The sequence below is a fragment of the Octopus sinensis genome, linkage group LG9, assembly GCF_006345805.1.
Source record: "Octopus sinensis linkage group LG9, ASM634580v1, whole genome shotgun sequence".
In the NCBI taxonomy this organism is placed as follows: domain Eukaryota; kingdom Metazoa; phylum Mollusca; class Cephalopoda; order Octopoda; family Octopodidae; genus Octopus; species Octopus sinensis.
Genome location: NC_043005.1, coordinates 34,923,471 through 34,941,380, shown reverse-complemented (window position 1 = coordinate 34,941,380; position 17,910 = coordinate 34,923,471). Strand labels below are relative to the sequence as shown.

The window sequence follows — 17,910 nt, the reverse complement described above, 5'->3', positions numbered from 1 at the left end:
TAACTGTTTATTGAATTTTCCATGTTTACGGTAAACAAAGGTTAATTCATTCATCCATATATATATATATGTATGTATACATATATGTGTGTGTGTATACATATGTGCGTATGTATAGATATGTGTGTATGTATGTATATATGTCTATATCTATACATATATGTATGTATGTACATATATATATATATATATATACATACACACACACACACACACACACACACACATATATATATATATAATATATATATATATATATATATATATATATATATATATGTATATATATATATATATATATATATATATAAATAAGAATATGATCGTTAATTTAAAATAAAATAACAATTTTATCAAGTGGTTAGCATGGAAAAAATAACCTTCAAAGGTAATAATTATTAAAATTATAAATTAGGGTATCTACGAGATACCACCATGCTGAAAATAGCAGCCATGAACTGACTCTAAAACCACCTTAATTTTCCATATTTCAACATAGAGAGAAAACAAACGATTGTCTCTTTGTTTTCTCTCCGTGTTGATTTATGGAAAATTAAGGTGGTTTTAGAGTCAGTTCATGACTGCTATTTTCAGCATGGTGGTATCTCGTAGATACCCTAATTTATAATTTTATATACATATATATATATATTATATATATATATATATATATATATATATGTGTATATGTTTGCATGTATATATATGTATGTTTGTATGTATATATATGTATATGTGTGTATGTATATATATGTATATGTTTGTTTGTGTATATGTTTGTGTGTGTGTATATATATTTATATATACACACACAAACATCCTTCCCATCATATTTGCATTGGAACCCCTTTGCCTCGAAAACCGGTAATTGTTGTATACTGATGACAGGTAAATACTCAGAAACCCGGGTCCATGCGTATCACGTCAAGTCGACGATGGGAAGGATGGCTTCCCTTCCAAATACTGATAGGGCACAGAAAGTGTGTCAATAGCCAGTTGGAGAAGATGTTCTCCTGGGGCTACAAGCTACAGTAGCATCCACCCTTAGTGGTTAGCCACATTTAAGTGGCAAATATACTTCACATTGTCATGAGAGCTACTGTTTATACCTTGTTCAGAGATTTATTATTGCTTGTTTACACTTTTTCGAGATCAGTGACTTTTTGTCACTGGAAAAAGGATATATGTATTTGCATTGGGACCCCTTCACATCGAAGACCGGTGATTGTCATGCACTGATGACTGGTAAATATCCAGAAACCCAGGTCCGTGCATATCATGTCAGGTCACTGATGGGAAGGATGGCTTCCCTTTGCAAATACTCATAGTGCACAGAAAGTGTGTCAGTAGCCAGTTGGAGATGTTCTTCTGGGGCTACAAGTACATGGTTAGCCACATTTAGATGGCAAATATACTTCACATTGTCATGCAGCTACTGTTTATACCTTGTTCTGAGATTTATGTATATATATATATATATATCTGTACTATATGTGTATATATATATATATATATATATATATATCTGTACTATATCATCATCATCATCATCATCATTTAGCGTCCGTTTTCCATGCTAGCATGGGTTGGACGGTTCAACTGGGGTCTGGGGAGCCCGAAGGCTGCACCAGGCCAGTCTGTATATATATATATATATATATATATATATATATATATATCTGTACTATATGTATATATATATATATATATATATATATATATCTGTACTATATGTATATATATATATATATATATCTGTACTATATGTATATATATATATATATATATATATATATATCTGTACTATATGTATATATATATATATATATATCTGTACTATATGTATATATATATATATATATATCTGTACTATATGTATATATATATAATATATATATATATATATATATATATATGTATATGTATGTATTATTATTTGTTTATTTTTATATATGTATGTATATATATATATACAAAATCAGAAAATGGAGAAATACATCTAAATCATTAATCAACTACCAGATAATACCCATTCACATACTTTATTGAACCACTACATAAGAACGTTAAGGTTAAACATAAAAATATATAACAAAACAGCGTACATGAATGAGTAATACAATACAATAGGTACAATCATTATAAGAGGATATAAATAAATAAATATAAATAGATATAAATATAAATATACACTATATCTTACGGCTGTTTCGGCCATGCAGATAAATATGCCTCTTTTTACCTATATTAGCCATGTATAGTATGTCAATATGAAGTCAAAAATGAGACATTTACAAAGATATCTTAAGGCCTCTTCGGAGATTCTAAAGTATAAACCAAATTACATATATACTCGTTATCCCATGGAGGGTTGAATTTGCAACCCCTATCTCAATTTATATATATATATATATATATATATATATACACATATATATATATATGTATATGTATAATTATTATTTCTATATATATATATATATCTGTTTACATATTTACTGGCAGATTTCATTCATTTACTTGTATCACTTAAACACATGTCTGTAATGATTTAATAAATAGATAGAATTGAATGTTTACTGGCTGATGTTTGTCGACTGTATATCCTCTCCATTTTCTTATTTGCCTAATAAATCCCCGGTAAATTTCTAATTTACCCCCACCCATACCTAGTATTCAATTGCACTATTGCCATGCAATAGTAAGCACGCTGTCTCTCTCCATTTTTCTCTTTTACTCTCTCTTGTTACTCCCACATGACCATCATCCATCTTTCTTTTCATCACGTTATCATCTTTCGTTTCCTTCAGGGCTGTCGTAGAGTCTGCACGTACCCTATCTGTCTCTCTCTTTTATCTTTTCTCTTGTCACAAAAAAATATTTCTCCAGCGTTCGCTATTTTAACTTCATCTGGTCTAATGACTCTCCATGTTTGTTTTTGTATGGTTTCCTTACATGTCCCCACTGTACTGTTTTTGTTATCAGCTTTGACCCTCTGCAAATCCCAAATTTTATTTTGGTTTTTGCTGGAGCCACTGCCTTTGAAGACTCATATTGTCATTCAGTGCTTGAAATGAAGAGTAGAAGGACAGCTGACAACTGATGAAGGGTCTTTCTTTATGTTACTTGTCCAGTTTTTCATTTGTTTCTCTTCTTTATGTATCAGCTCTTGTTTTCGTATTTCTTTTTGTCTACGGTTTGTGACGTCCCGTACCCATATATGTATATATATATATTATTTGTATTACTATGTGATTGAATGCCACATATCCATTTCCAAGAAAGTTTATATATGTATATATGCACCACATCTATGATATCCTTAAAGCCTTGGTATCAGGTTTAAAGTTTGACGTGATATATCTTGACTTTGGTAAAGTGTTTGACTGAGTTGACCATAATATTCTAATGTCAAAAGTGTCATATGTTGGAATCCGTGGAAAACTTCTATACTGGATTGGATAATTCCTGGAGAACAGACCACAACACATTGTGATTGGTGGAATCCACTCAAACCCAGCAAAGTGATGTCCCTCTTTATAGTTTATCAAAAAGACCTCTCCAGCATCATAAAACACAGCAAAGTGAAAATATTCCCTGATGACTCTAAGCTCCAGAAAAGTATTAATGAAGAAGAAGACTGAAGTGAACTTGAATCAGATCTACATGCTGTGTGTCAGTGGGCTAACAAAATCAAAATGTAAGTAAGCAAGGGAAAATTTGAGCTGATACATTTTGGAAGAAAGACTGTACTAACACAGCCATACTTTCTTCCTTCAGGGGAACCGTTCATAGTATGTAATAACATCAGAGACCTTGGAGTAATTTTTGATAACAAATTTACTGGAGTGCCCACATCAACAATAAGGTCGATATAGCTCATGGGATGAGTTTCTGGAGCCAAAGAACCGTCCAGTTTCTTTTCTCTTTTTACAGCCACACCTTGAATACTGCTAATCTCTGTGGTCTCCCCGTAGAAAACAAAACATCTCAAAAATCAAATCACCCCAGAGGTCATTCATGGAAAGAATTAAGGGCATCACTAATCTCAATTATTGGAACTGCCTTAAAGCATTGAAACTATTCCCTCCAGTGCCACCGTGAGCAATACGTCATTTGCATGATGTGGAGTATATACCACCAGGATTGCCCAAATGACCTCAACATTAGCTTCAAAATTCATCCAAAGCTAGGACCACAGGCCATACATCCTCTACCCAATTCAGGATCACAACATACAATCTTATTGAAACACAATTTCTTTTCCTCAACAGGCCCTGCCCTATTTAACATTGTCCCAAAACAGATCAATGAGGAAAAGGATCCCATTACTTTTAAATGGAATCTGGACAAATTTCTTCAAGGAATACTAGATAAGCCACCTGGATACAACTCGCTCAACAAGAACTCACTACATGAATGGACCATGATACCACAAAACTTGACTTAGAATAGATTTAGCTAATCCCATCATGTGGTACTAATAAGTTAGACATGGCTTGGACCAATCTTTGGTCGAAACATATCTATGTGTATATATATATGTATGTGTGTGTATATATATATATGTGTGTGTGTGTGTGTGTGTATATATCTATATATGTATGTGTGTATATATATATATGTATGTGTGTGTATATATATATTTACATGTGTGTGTATATATATATATATATATATATGTATATATATATGTATGTGCATTTATATATGTGTATGTGTATATATATGTATGTGTGTATATATATATATATATACATATACATATATATATATATATTAAATATATATATATATACACATATATATATATACACACATACACATATATATATAAGAAAGTAAGAAAATGGTGACATAACATTTAATAAAATTCTATTATCTGTAGAAATCAAGCTTCGTCCTTTATATATGTTTCAATTATCCCTAAAAGATTAAGTAGCTGTTATTAAAATCATTGTAGAGATTTTGCCGAATATAGTGATCTTAATAATTGCTATTTAATCTTTTAGAATTAACTGAAACAGCTGTAAGAGACTTTGATTTTTGCAGTTAATAGATTTTAATTAAATGCTATATTTCCATTTTCTTACTTTCTTTTGAATGATTGTAAACTATAGTTTATATATAAACCTATTGCTTTATGAATATCATTATTCACAACAAATACCAGGTATTGAACTAGTAATTCATTGGATGATACCATCCCTTAATGAGGCTAATTTAACCTCCTATTGAATGTATATATATATGTGTGTGTGTGTGTATATATATATATATGTATATACACACACATGGCCTGGACCGTGATTACCAGTATGAACATGAAACTTCAAAAAGTACTTAACCATTTGATGGTTTTAGTAAATTTATGCAGAAAAAGTAGGCATTATACTGTCCAGCATAAATAAAAGTCAACTTCATTATATTTTTTCTGTAAAAATATATTCTGACATCAAATTAGTCAACTTCCGGTATGAATGTTTACATTTGTACATAATTTTTCAACAAAAAAAATTTCTAAAACAATTCTGGAAATGATCTACTCATGTAATTTATGCACCAACTAAAGTTTATTTTTGTTTTAACGAAAAAAAAGTGCATAAATTATATGGGTTTTTATGGTATTTAAATTCAAAACCTCTCTTTACCCCTAACTACTGCCTACAGTAAGGTGTCATGACACCCTGACTGAAAAACCATTGACTCATAGAAATTGATAAGCTATGCTGGATTAATGGCTATTAAGAGGTTGGGATTTTTCAAAATCGGATTTCTATTTGCCATTCTAATCCCAATCAAGGTGTCTTGAATATAAGAATATTAAATACTATAAAACAATTATTTAGAGATATAAACATGAAAGAGAATTCTTAGTAGGGCTCTTAATATGTCCCTTTACTTCTTCAAAGTACTGGAGGATTTGCTGTGATTTTGTATATATGATTTTCTGTTTGGAACAGAAAGATATTTTACTATGTATGGCATTTTCAGACATTTAGCTTCTTCAATTCAAAGTTTGGATAGAGTTACTGTGAAGTGGCAGGTGGCATAAAAGTAATTAAATGAAACCGGTCAGTTGAAATGAAAAATAAATATTTCCTTTTGTAAAAAGATGATATGGAAAATGAATATTAAATCTGATGATAGAAGGAACAGGTGTAACTATGTGGTTAAGAAGCTTATTTCCTAACCCTGAAATCTTGGGTTCAATTCCACTGCACAGCAATTTAAACATGTTTTTAGTATAGCCTTCAGGCTGACCAAAACCTCGTGAGTCGTTTTGCTAGAGAGTAAACTGAAAGAAGCCTGTATATATATGTGTGTGTGTGTGTGTGTCTGTTTGTGAGTGCCCTTGTTTTGACATCCTTTGAATGCTGTAAATGAGCATCACTGTGATGTTCATTTCCAATCTTCCATGGAAAGCATGTCTAGATACGGGAAATATTACCTTGCTTGAAAATAGGTGAACAAATTCTGTCTAACCCATGCAAACATGGAAAAGTGAACGTTAGATGATGGTAATGGAGATACTCATAAAAATATATCCATTTATTGTAATGTATATGAAACTTCTGCCAATATCATTGGGACAAATATTTGGATATATTGTCAAACTTCAATCTGTAAATAGGCATGACTGTGTGATTAAAAAGCTCACTTTGTAACCATATATATATATATATGTGGCACCTTGTGTAAGTGTCATCTATTATAGCCCCAGACCAACCAATGCCTTATGAGTATATTTGGTAGATAGAAACTGTGAGGAAGCCTGTTTCGGTGACACGTAAAAGCACCGTCCGTTCGTGGCCGTTTGCCAGCTCTGTCTGGCCCCGTGTCGGTGGCACGTAAAAGCACCATCCGCTCGTGTTCGTTGCCAGCCTCGGCTGGCCCCGTGCCGGTGACACGTAAAAGCACCATCCGTTCGTGGCCATTGTGCCAGCTCTGTCTGGCACCTGTGCAGGTGGCACGTAAAAAACACCCACTACACTCGCGGAGTGGTTGGCGTTAGGAAGGGCATCCAGCCGTAGAAACACTGCCAAATCTGACTGGGCCTGATGAAGCCTTCCGGCTTCACAGACCCCAGTTAAACCGTCCAACCCATGCTAGCATGGAAAACGGACGCTAAATGATGATGATGATGATGATATATATATATATATATATATACACACACACACACACACACACACAGGGTGTGGTGGGTAAATTATTGCCATTTTATATTTTTAATTTCACGCATGCGCATTGTTTGTTTTTGATTTTGTCAACTACACAGTATTGTAGGGTCAGTTGGGCATGAGAAAAACAGCACTATGACACAATTCACTGTGCCAGAAATTTGGAAATGACATGCTGTAGTGCTTGCCATTTGCACCTGAAGCTCCAGTACAAACAGATAGTAAACACACAGAACAACCATTGGCTTGCCATGTCCCCAAAACATGTACCGAGAGTGATAAAAATCAAACATCCAGTCAACATCATGGTGTTTGGAGTGACCACTAATGATGGTGATGTTATGCCTCCATTCTTCTTCCTACATGACCTCAGACTCAACACGGAGTTCTACATCAAGTGTCTGGAGGAGGTAGTGCTGCCCTGGGTCAAGAGAATGGCTGCTGGAAGATCATATGTCTGGCAACAGCTAAGATGAATAAAAACACTTGCTCAAGGGTACAATGCTAAAAATCAGCAATAGTAGCCACTTATCAACTAAATAAGGTTAATCAGAAAAGTAGACAATATATAGAGAAAGCACTTGACCTTGTTAGTCCATTGGATTTTAGGACTGAGATTGTTGGTTTGATTCTCAGACTAGATGAAGTGTTGTGGTCTTTGGCAAGGCACTTCATTCACATTGTTCTTGTGTTCTTGTCTACTTCGCTGAAAATAAGTTGCAGCTGATATGTTGTGGTGCCTTGATGACTATTATTCCAGAATCTTGTAAATATATCAGTGGCTCTTTATGGCTGAAATGCACTGGATGTGGGTGAAACATCAGTATTCATGCTTGGGATTGCACTTGCAGTCATTATTACTTTCTCCCCTGAATACATTGACACCTATATGATCATGAAGTTAAAGGCATTTGTTGCTGCTTGTATATTACAGTCTCTTATATGATCAAGGATGTGACATATTTACAAAACAACTTTGAAGTATTGTTCCTACATCACTTTCTCCATGCTTGCCTTGGTTGGTCAGCTTGGCAGGAGCTGATAAGTTAGAGGGCTGTGATGAGCACAGTCAGGCATAGTTTCTACAGCTGGATCATCATCATCATTTAATGTCTGTTTTCTGAGCTGGCATGGGTTGGACGACTTGATAGGAACTGACAATGCTAGGGCCTACACCAAGTTCCATAGCCTATTTTGGCTTAGTTTCTATGGCTGGATGCCCTTAATACCAACCACTTCACAGTGTGCTGGGTGCTTCTTTCATTGTACCATCATTTGCAAGGTCACCAAGTACTGACAAGGCAAAACCCCGCTCAAATGAGTAGGGTATAGTTGTGAAGGATTTGAAAGTAGAGGGACAGTTGTTGATTGAAATATTTCATATCTGTATATAGTATTAGCCAATATGAATGTTGTTTGGTTGGTTGATATCTCTAGTCACACGTTACATCATATATATAGAGAGAGTGAAATAAAGATAAAGAGATAGACGGGATGAGTGCACATACTAGACTTAGTGGCAGGAGGAGGAGGAGAGCACATAAAGAAGAATAGTTATGAGAGGAGATATACAAATGAGAAGTTTGTTATATTACCTCTGCCTTAGTGAAAGTGGGGGGTATTGTTTCAGTTATGTTTGTCTGTCTGTCTGTGGACAAGATATCTCAAGAACCGCTGTGTGGATTCAGTTGAAACTTTCAGGAATGTTTGGCCTCATGACTGGCATGGATTGATTAGATTTTGGGATCCATCCAGTACTGGACAAGGATTCTGGATTATTTTTCTTGTTCTTTTATTTAATTTTTGAGAGTATTAGAGTTCATTTTTAGTATTCTCATTTGTAAGAGAAGTCAAATTTATATATATTAAAAATATATATATATTTTAAAAAATATTCTCTTTTCCTTGTTTCAGCCACTTGGCTATGGCCATGCTGAAGCACTGGTATTGAATTTCCAGTGAAATGTAACCAGGGTAGAGCAAACAGTAATGTTGTCAAACAAAAATCTACCTTTACACGAAACTACCAAGTTGTTGCTCTTGAAATCATCTTAGTTTGTTTCTCTCTTAATTGATCTCAGCTACCAAGTGAAGCCTTATGCCAGAGGGTCAAAGCCATAGCTATGCAGGTCTACCCTGCAGCAGATAACCAGCTTATGCCAGTCCATAACTGTCCTGCTTACTTTCTTGTGAGTAAAGCTGCCTAGTTTGGTGTGCAGTCTTTGTTATACCTGTATTTTAGTCTCCTACACCTGAATGTGTGTCAGTTGTGCAGGGTAGCAGGATTATCAGAGCACCAGGCCATAGCAGCATTCTATTCTTACTAAAGTGACAATTTCAGTAAATCTCTAGACTATCAGCAAAATAGGAGCAAATATATTTTTGTGTCCCAGCTAATTGATAAAGAATCATATCATTTAGTATAGAGAGAGATGAAACCATATGATTTATGAAACATGTCAGAAATAGTTTCAGTAATAAAATATATTACAATGCGTTAAAATCTAGCTGGACTCTGAAACATTGTTGTTTACTTTTCCTGTTGTGTTGTTTGCTTGAGAATTGAAAAATTCAAGCCTTTAAAATAGCATAGATTCTTTTCAATAGTTATTAGCTGTTTAGATTTACTTTGTTACTAACTTGTAAATCTCTCATAATGGCATTTAAAATTTATATTATTATAAAAGAAAATGATAGTAATGTCAGTGTTACAAAGTGAGATGTAAGTCCAGTGTTAAACGTCCAGTTTGCGGTTGGCTTTACACAAATGATTTCATTGATTTCATTTGAGAAATTTTATAAAATTTACCTTAAATTTGGTATATCTACATGTGTTTAATGGAACATAAACAATAACATTTATATATATACACTAACTGGATCCATGGAAGTTCTGCAGTATATGTCAGCACCTTTGAAAACATACTAGTATATTGAACAAGAAGTTTCAAAACATTCTTTTGATATCCTACCATTTAATCAAAACAGTATTTTTAAATATAAGTGAAATGAATTTTGAAGGTTTTGCTTACTTACCTCCTTGTAATACAGATATGATGTGCTTTATAGTGTAACCATTTAGCATTTAAACTGGTCATACCTGGCCCGAATATGCTACCTGTTTTATGTTCTAACCAGTCAGATCCAGCCTGTCACACCTACCCTTCAATGCCATTATAAAATACACAATCAACATCATCAAAATTTCAAAACTATGAAATAATGCATAATTAATTAAAAACAATTTGAATGAAAAAGCATTACATTTGGCAAAATAATCTGAATGCTTAAGGGTTAAGGAAATTAAAAATGAATTAAAAAGATAAAATTTATTCATATACATTGATTACATGTTTATTGTTTACAATTTTCATTATGCATTCACAAAGTAAATAATTACATACAAACTACATTTCATATAATTATATGTACAGAGCTTACTCACTGGATTAGATACAAGCATTCTACATTACAAATGGGACTATACAAATTGTATGTGACATACATATGTGGTATAAATAGAAATACAAAATATGAACTAATTTAAATGTGTATGAAATAGGCATTGTATGTGATTACTGAAAATGCTTTACAAACTGTATGAACTGAATGTAATATGAATGGCATACATATTCTCAACTTACTCTCTCAGCACTTCTTTATACACAATGTTTATTGTAAAAGTTTAACCTTGTTTGCTTGCTTGTCTGTTGGTCTCAACTACTCTTACTGCTACATTAGATAAATTCCTGGCCCTAGAAAATGCCATATATAATTGCCTATGATTGAACACAGGATATGACAAACATATTCCAATTTTGTGAAATGTCTGTCCCCATGCCTTATTTACTGTCGGAGAGTAGGACAGCCTTATAGGGAACTGAACTTGTTCCAAAATGAAATGAAGGTTGGAGTCATTTAGAGCTAGCTTCATGGGAAGTATTAAGAAGTGCATTCCTTTTTGTGCACCTGTTATTGAAGTGGCTTCAATGCAATTAGTGTGGAGGCTGAAACGTCTTAATGTAGTACATGCCAATTTTTTGAAAAATAATCCTTTTTGTTCTTTCTCTTTGTAGCTAATGTCATCTGTCATTGTCCATATTATATAAATAAATGTTTCGACAGAGCAAATGATAATTAATTGCATTAAAGTGCATATGTTAAGGGAGGAAATTTTAAAATATAATAAAAATATGTAAACAAACTACACTGTTCACTGTCCAACCACCAACAAGGTTCAGTCAGTTATTTATCACCTGAGATTATCTTCATATCTTTTCACTTCGCTTCAGTGATCTATCTGTTGCATATCAATATGTCTATTTGGTTAACTTCTAGTACACTTGCCTATTTGTCTACCTGCCTGTCTCTCTGTCTAAGTAACTATCATATCTTTGCCCTTCTGCTGATGTATGTATCTGTTTGTTTACATAATACCAATAAGCATTTAAACCTAATAACAAAAAATTAAAAAAATAAAATAACAGTGCTGCCCCAGCATGGTCACAGGTTTTGGTCTAGAACACTAAAAGATAAAAGTTTAACTTCCGCAGCTATTTGCATACAATTTGGTGCTTTACATTACGGATGTAGATGGCTGTGGATTGTCAACATTAACAGCTGATTCTGGCTGTTCTTGTTGTGTAATGCATTTAAAAACCCAACCGAGAGTTCCTTGAACTGTCTTCTTTTAACTCAAGGATTACATTATAAGGAGCAAAAGCTTCATGACAATCTTGGCAAAGTGTCGAGCATTTGGATCCATATACTCGAACAATAGAAAGATCTTTTTCGATATATGCAAATGCTTGCTGCATTATCTTAATGGTAAAGTGACATGGCTCAGGTTCAACTTCCTCTTCTTTATTTTGCTGCTCATGAAGCTCTATCAAATCCTCGTTCATCAGGGGCTGCTTGTCTTTTACAAATAAATCTGAAATCCTCCTCCTCCAAATCCATTTCCAGTTCTTTGCTTATAGTCACCAACATTTTGTTGATGGCAACATCATCAAACCCATTAAAATCATTCACAAATTGTGGATATAGCTTCTTCCATACACCATTCTTAGCCATGCTCTGTATATCGTTCCATGCTGCTGCTATGTTCTGTACAGCCTTGTAGATATATCTGTTCCAAAAGTCACAAAGTGTGATGGACTCATTAAGATCAGTTGCAGCTATTGCTTGCTGCAGCATACATTTCATATAGTAATGCTTGAAGATAGCAATTATTCCCTGATCCATTGGCTGCAGAAGAGACATGGTGTTTGGAGGGAGGTTTATGACAGTAATGTTGGGGTCAAAATTCACAATGTTTTGTGGGTGGCCAGGAGCATTATCTAAGATAAGTAATTGCTGCTGAGATAAAATAATTGAAGAACCAATCTTTGAAAACAATACCAGTAACCCATGCTTTTGAATTAGCCATCTATATAACAGGGAGAGATGCCTTGGCTGTGTTCTTCAAGGCACGGGGATTGTGTACATGATACACAAGCAATGGTTTTAACTTAAAATCTCCTTCACAATTACCTCCCAACATAATGGGGATGTTCCTTTGAGACCTTGTAGCCTGGAATAGTTTTCTTCTCCTTGGAAATCAATGAATGGTCTGGCAATTTTTTACAATACAATCCAGTTTTGTTTCCATTAAAAATCTTTGCGAGAAGAAACCCGTTTTCTTCAATGATTTTCTTTAATGCATTAGGAAATTTTGCTGCTGCTTGTTCGTCAACTGATGCAATTTCACCTTGTTTCTTAATGGAATGATAACATCTTTGCTCCTTAAATCTCATGAACCATCCTTGACTTGCCTTGAACTCTACATCTTTCTCATCTGGATATTTTTTCTTCAGCTCCTCAGAGACAATGCTTTCTTTTGAAAGATTTTTTTGACTAATAGTAAGCATGCTAACAATTCAACCTAACAATCCGAAGAGAAAGAAGACTTTCCGTTTCTTCTAAGATTTTGACTCTTTTCTTATTGATGACAGTGTTCTTCGTCCCTGAGACTTCAGATTTGATATGTGCTAAAATCTTGTTCTTGTTATGTACAATTGTCAATACAGTTGTCCGACTCATCCCAAAAGATTTTGTAATTGCTATCATTTTTTTCACCTCTGTCATGGTGTTTTATCTCCCAGCATTATAGCATGATGCTTAGCACTTTAACTATGAATTTTCTTAGGAGCCAAGGGGGCCAAAAATAAAGTCACAAAAGAATGAGAACGAGAAAGTAGCCGATAAACAGATGTAAACAAATCTGAATTCGAAACAATCATGGGAATCACAAGTGACAATGATGCCTAACTGTAGATATTGGAACTACAGTGTAATATGAGCTCTGAAAGACTGATAAATATGACAACACAGTTGATTTCATGATTTCATTCACTAAGCTACATTACGTTATGGTATGCATCTGAACATTTACTATACATATTTTGATATGACTTTACATGCTTTTATTCTTATTTATTGTACAGTAATATGATTTTTATGTGCTTTTAACGGCTTTCTAGTGATTTTACAATTCCAATATTTGTGGTGGACAGACATAAAGTCGAGTAAAATGACTTGATTTTTATTTTTCCATATATTATTTTTGAAAACTGAGGTATAATTGAGAACAACTTAAATTGAAACGACTTAAGTCGAGGTATGCCTGTATGTATAAAACCCATTATATTTTGCTTTCATTTCCTACTTTGTTAGCATGTTTTGAGCAAGTTTTTAAAATGTATGTCATACAGGTTGTTTCTATATATTCTATGTAAGAGGTTACTTACTTATTTCTGTATTTGTATGTGACTGGATATTGCTTTTCCTACCAGTCTTCCCATTCTTTTGTGGATTGAACAAGTGACCAATACAACATCTCTTCACATGTTGCAACTTGTACATACTCCATATCTATCAAGAAATGATGGCTTGATGTTTATGAGTACACCTTTTCTCTCACCATCTGGAGAGAAACTATATTATAGTAAGCTAGTAGATGTTAATTTCCATAATATAGTAAACATTTCAAAGATTAAAACTTACATACAACAGATATTAATAGTCCATCTGATTTAGTATTTGTAGGAGCCAAACTTACAGCTTACACTTCTATGTTCAAATCATTTATTGGGTTTTAGGGAGATAAAATGGTTAATTTTGGCAGAATTGGTATAGTAATGGACAAAATGCTTTGTGGTGTTTAATTGCATTTGTGTGTTCAAATCGCACTAGAGAGGACTTAATTTTCCTTGTTTCTGTGATAGATAAAATAGAAGTTCAAGAAAAAACTGGGGTCATTAGAATTGACTACATTCTCCTACATAGCTGGAGGCATTGTACTAAAGATAGAAATCAATATTTTGGCCAAGGACAGTATCCAGATGTTATAAATCTCATAATCCACAAGTTGTGATTTATATGCAGCTGAAAGTTGTTTGTGGATTAGAGAAAAAAATATTACTAAAGAACAAGTTTCCTCTAGATTCTAATTGTAATAAAGATAATATTTTACTGAAGACTTATTGAGTTAAAATTTTTTACAAGTCTATTATTGCCAAACAAGCAACCACAACAGTGAAACATGTAGGGAACAAATGATACAAACTAGTGTAATTTCACACACATATACGTTACCTAGGAGATGGTTGCTTTGAAAATATACTAGCTAGAGTGAGAACTGGCTGGAGATAATGTAGGGGAGATATTACCATTCCTGACAATAAAGATAATTTCCCTTAGAGTGAAGGGTAGATTGTATGATACTTGTGTAAGAATTGCAATGCTGCTTGGCACTGAAACAGGAACCTTGAATGTAGAGGATTGGAGAAATGAACATGTTCCTTTAGATGTGCAATGTGATTTTGTATAAAAGACAAGGTACATAAAACATGGTTCTGAGTGAAAAACAGGGCATAAGAGGAATCAAATGTGTGCAAGAAAGAAGAATCTGTTAGTATGGACATGTGATGTTTGTGGATGAGGACAGTTCTATAAAAAAGTGCAGATTGCTTAATGTGGCTAGAACTTGCAGAAAAGGGAGACCCAAGAAGACATGGGATGAAGTAGTGAAAGCTGATCTCGGGACCCTGAGCCTGGTGAAGGAAATAAAGAGCTGGAATCTCTGGCAATATCATCATCATCATCATCATTGTTTAATGTCCGTTTTCCATGCTGGCATGGGTTGGACGGTTTGACTCGGGGTCTGTAAAGTCAGTAGGCTGCACCAGGCACCAGTCTGATCTGGCAATGTTTATACTATTTATACTGGCTATTATTGGCTTGGTGCAGCTTTTTTTCAACAAATTTTATTTAACAAAATCAATAACAATATTTAACAAAAACATCTTTAACCTGTGCTAGCACGGAAAACGGACGTTAAACAATGAAGATGAGGATGATGATCTTTAAATGACGGTCTGACTGTCTGTCAAGCAAATGGGAAGCAGTAATTGAAGTAGATGGTGAATATGCCTCGGAATAATCATTTACAGATGTTTTTGTTGAATAAAATTTGTTGAAAAAAAGCCACAATAATTATGCACCGACCCAATACTTTATAGAAATTACATGTTCCTTACAGGCATTGACCTACACATTTTCAGTATTTGATCACTTTTGAGAAAATACAACTTTTTTAGCATTGATTACCTTCAAGTCATCTGATTTTCCAACCTTAATATCTTCAGTTCTTTAATTCTGGCTATGAACATGCAATATATTTTACCTTAAATATTCTGATATAAAGATCCCCTAGCAAAATGTTGATAACTATACTTTCCACTAAAATTCTAAGTTTGAACTTAAATGTTTATCAATATGTATCATAGGCGTAGGAGTGGCTGTGTGGTAAGTAGCTTGCTTACCAACCACATGGTTCTGGATTCAGTCCCACTGCCTGGCACCTTGGGCAAGTGTCTTCTACTATAGCCTTGGGCCAACCAAACCCTTGTGAGTGGATTTGGTAGACGGAAGCTGAAAGAAGCCTGTCGTATATATGTATATATATATGTTTGTGTGTCTGTGTTTGTCCCTCCAACATCGCTTGACAACCGATGCTGGTGTGTTGACATCACGTAAATTAGCAGTTTGGCAAAAGAGACTGATAGAATAAGTACTAGGCTTACAAAGAATAAGTCCTGGGGTCGATTTGCTTGACTAAAGGTAGTGCTCCTGCATGGCCACAATCAAATAACTGAAACAAGTAAAAGAGTATGTCTCTCTTCTATTTGTATTTTGACTTACTTAAGATCCTTCTAGAACTATTACTATTATTTAAGGCCCTTCTTCCAGAACGAATACCATTCTCATAGAACCACTATTAACCTTTGGCACTCTCTCCCACTCATGTTCCTTCTACATACATTGCCCTACAGATTTTCAATCTAGAACGGCCTACAAAGGTTATGAGTACTGAACTTCCTTTTCTGACTTGCTCATAACAAATATACAACTACATGACCAAAAGAATGTAGAATGCAAGCATAATTCTTGACTAAAAAGGAGATGCAACTATTCATATAGAAATATGAGTTTTTTATGATTCCTGTATTTTATCTCTAATTTTCAGAATTTTTGAAACTTTTTCATTTCTCTTTCATGAAGCTTAATTGTTTTTTTATTCGAAATTTCTTAACATAATTAGGTTCAGGAACTGATGTGTGGTTAAGAAGCTTGCTTTGCAACCATGTGGTTTTGGGTTCAGTCCCACTGTGCAACACTTTGGGGAAGTGTTTTCTATAGCTGCAAGCTGACTAGTTTCCTTCAAGCGAATTTAGCAGATGGAAACTATGTGGAAGCTTGCCACTATCTGTATCTCTCTCTTCCTTTACTTAAACATCTCGTTTATAGTCTGATTTCCATTCTTTGTGAGTATGCCCAGCATTTTGCCTCCATCTCCATCCTGTAGTCTCCTACTTTCTCTCTCTTTCTCCTGCACTTCCCTCAGGTCAGGCAACTGTGTATTTTCTTTGCGGTAACACACCTGTTTCTGTCTTCATTCCTGATATTTCTCTCTCTGGCCGGGTAACCTTGTACTTCCTCTACAGCAAGACACTTGCATCTGTCTCACTATAACCTTTTCATCACCACTACCTCCAACATATACAAGACTTCGAAATAATCTGAAGGCATGAAATTTGTCTATCTAATAAGACATAGAATAGGGCCAGCAGTTTGAAGAAATTCAGTATGAGTTCAACAATAAGAATGGCTCAAGAAACTATCTTCCATTGAAGGAGTCAAAGCTATGTCTGTTTTACAATTATGTGGTTCAGGGTTTGCTTTGACACAACAGGGGGAGGGAAAAAGTGTCTTCTATCAGAGTTTCCAGTTGGCCCAAACCTTGGAAATGAAGCTGAGTTGATGTAAATTGCAAAACCAGTCTATGAGACAGACAATACTTATTCTTAGGTGGCTAGTAGATTTAATCTGTTATCTTGTCTCACAGATTCATATGCAGATATTTGAGTTGGGTCTTCAGTTTCTTCATCCACCCCTCTTTCTCACCAGTTTCTGAGATCCTGTAGAAAGGTCCTTCTCAGAATAAGTCATAGGCAAATAGCTTTCCCATCAAGGAATTCTGTTATATACAAGCAATAGAAGACTAGTATCTAGAAGGTAGAGCAAAAATTTATAAACTGTTGTAGAGATTTTACTCTGGATATACAAAAGTAAAATAAACATTGATTACAGAAAGTAATTTCTTCAAAAATGTTATCTTCGTAGA

At 34.2% G+C, this 17,910-nt stretch overlaps 2 protein-coding genes across 2 annotated transcripts in view; one reads left to right on the top strand and one right to left on the bottom strand.

The window, feature by feature from the left end:
* The window catches only part of LOC115215515 (ubiquitin-like modifier-activating enzyme 6), a 393,428-nt gene that overhangs the window by 7,575 nt on the left and 367,943 nt on the right, over window positions 1-17,910 (top strand). The window lies entirely within an intron of this gene.
* LOC115215404 (tigger transposable element-derived protein 1-like) lies at window positions 12,060-13,093 on the bottom strand. Its single transcript, XM_029784563.1, has 2 exons — window positions 12,717-13,093; window positions 12,060-12,612 (listed from the first exon to the last, which is right to left on the bottom strand). Exons 1-2 carry the CDS (start codon window positions 13,091-13,093, stop codon window positions 12,060-12,062), a joined length of 930 nt encoding a protein of 309 aa, XP_029640423.1.

Coding starts and splice junctions, on each gene's coding strand:
- LOC115215404 (XM_029784563.1), bottom strand. CDS start 13,093: ATGCTTACTATTAGTCAAAAAAATCTTTCAAAAGAAAGCATTGTCTCT. Junction 12,613..12,716: donor CATCCCCATTATGTTGGGAG/GTAATTGTGAAG, acceptor CCTGTTATATAG/ATGGCTAATTCAAAAGCATG.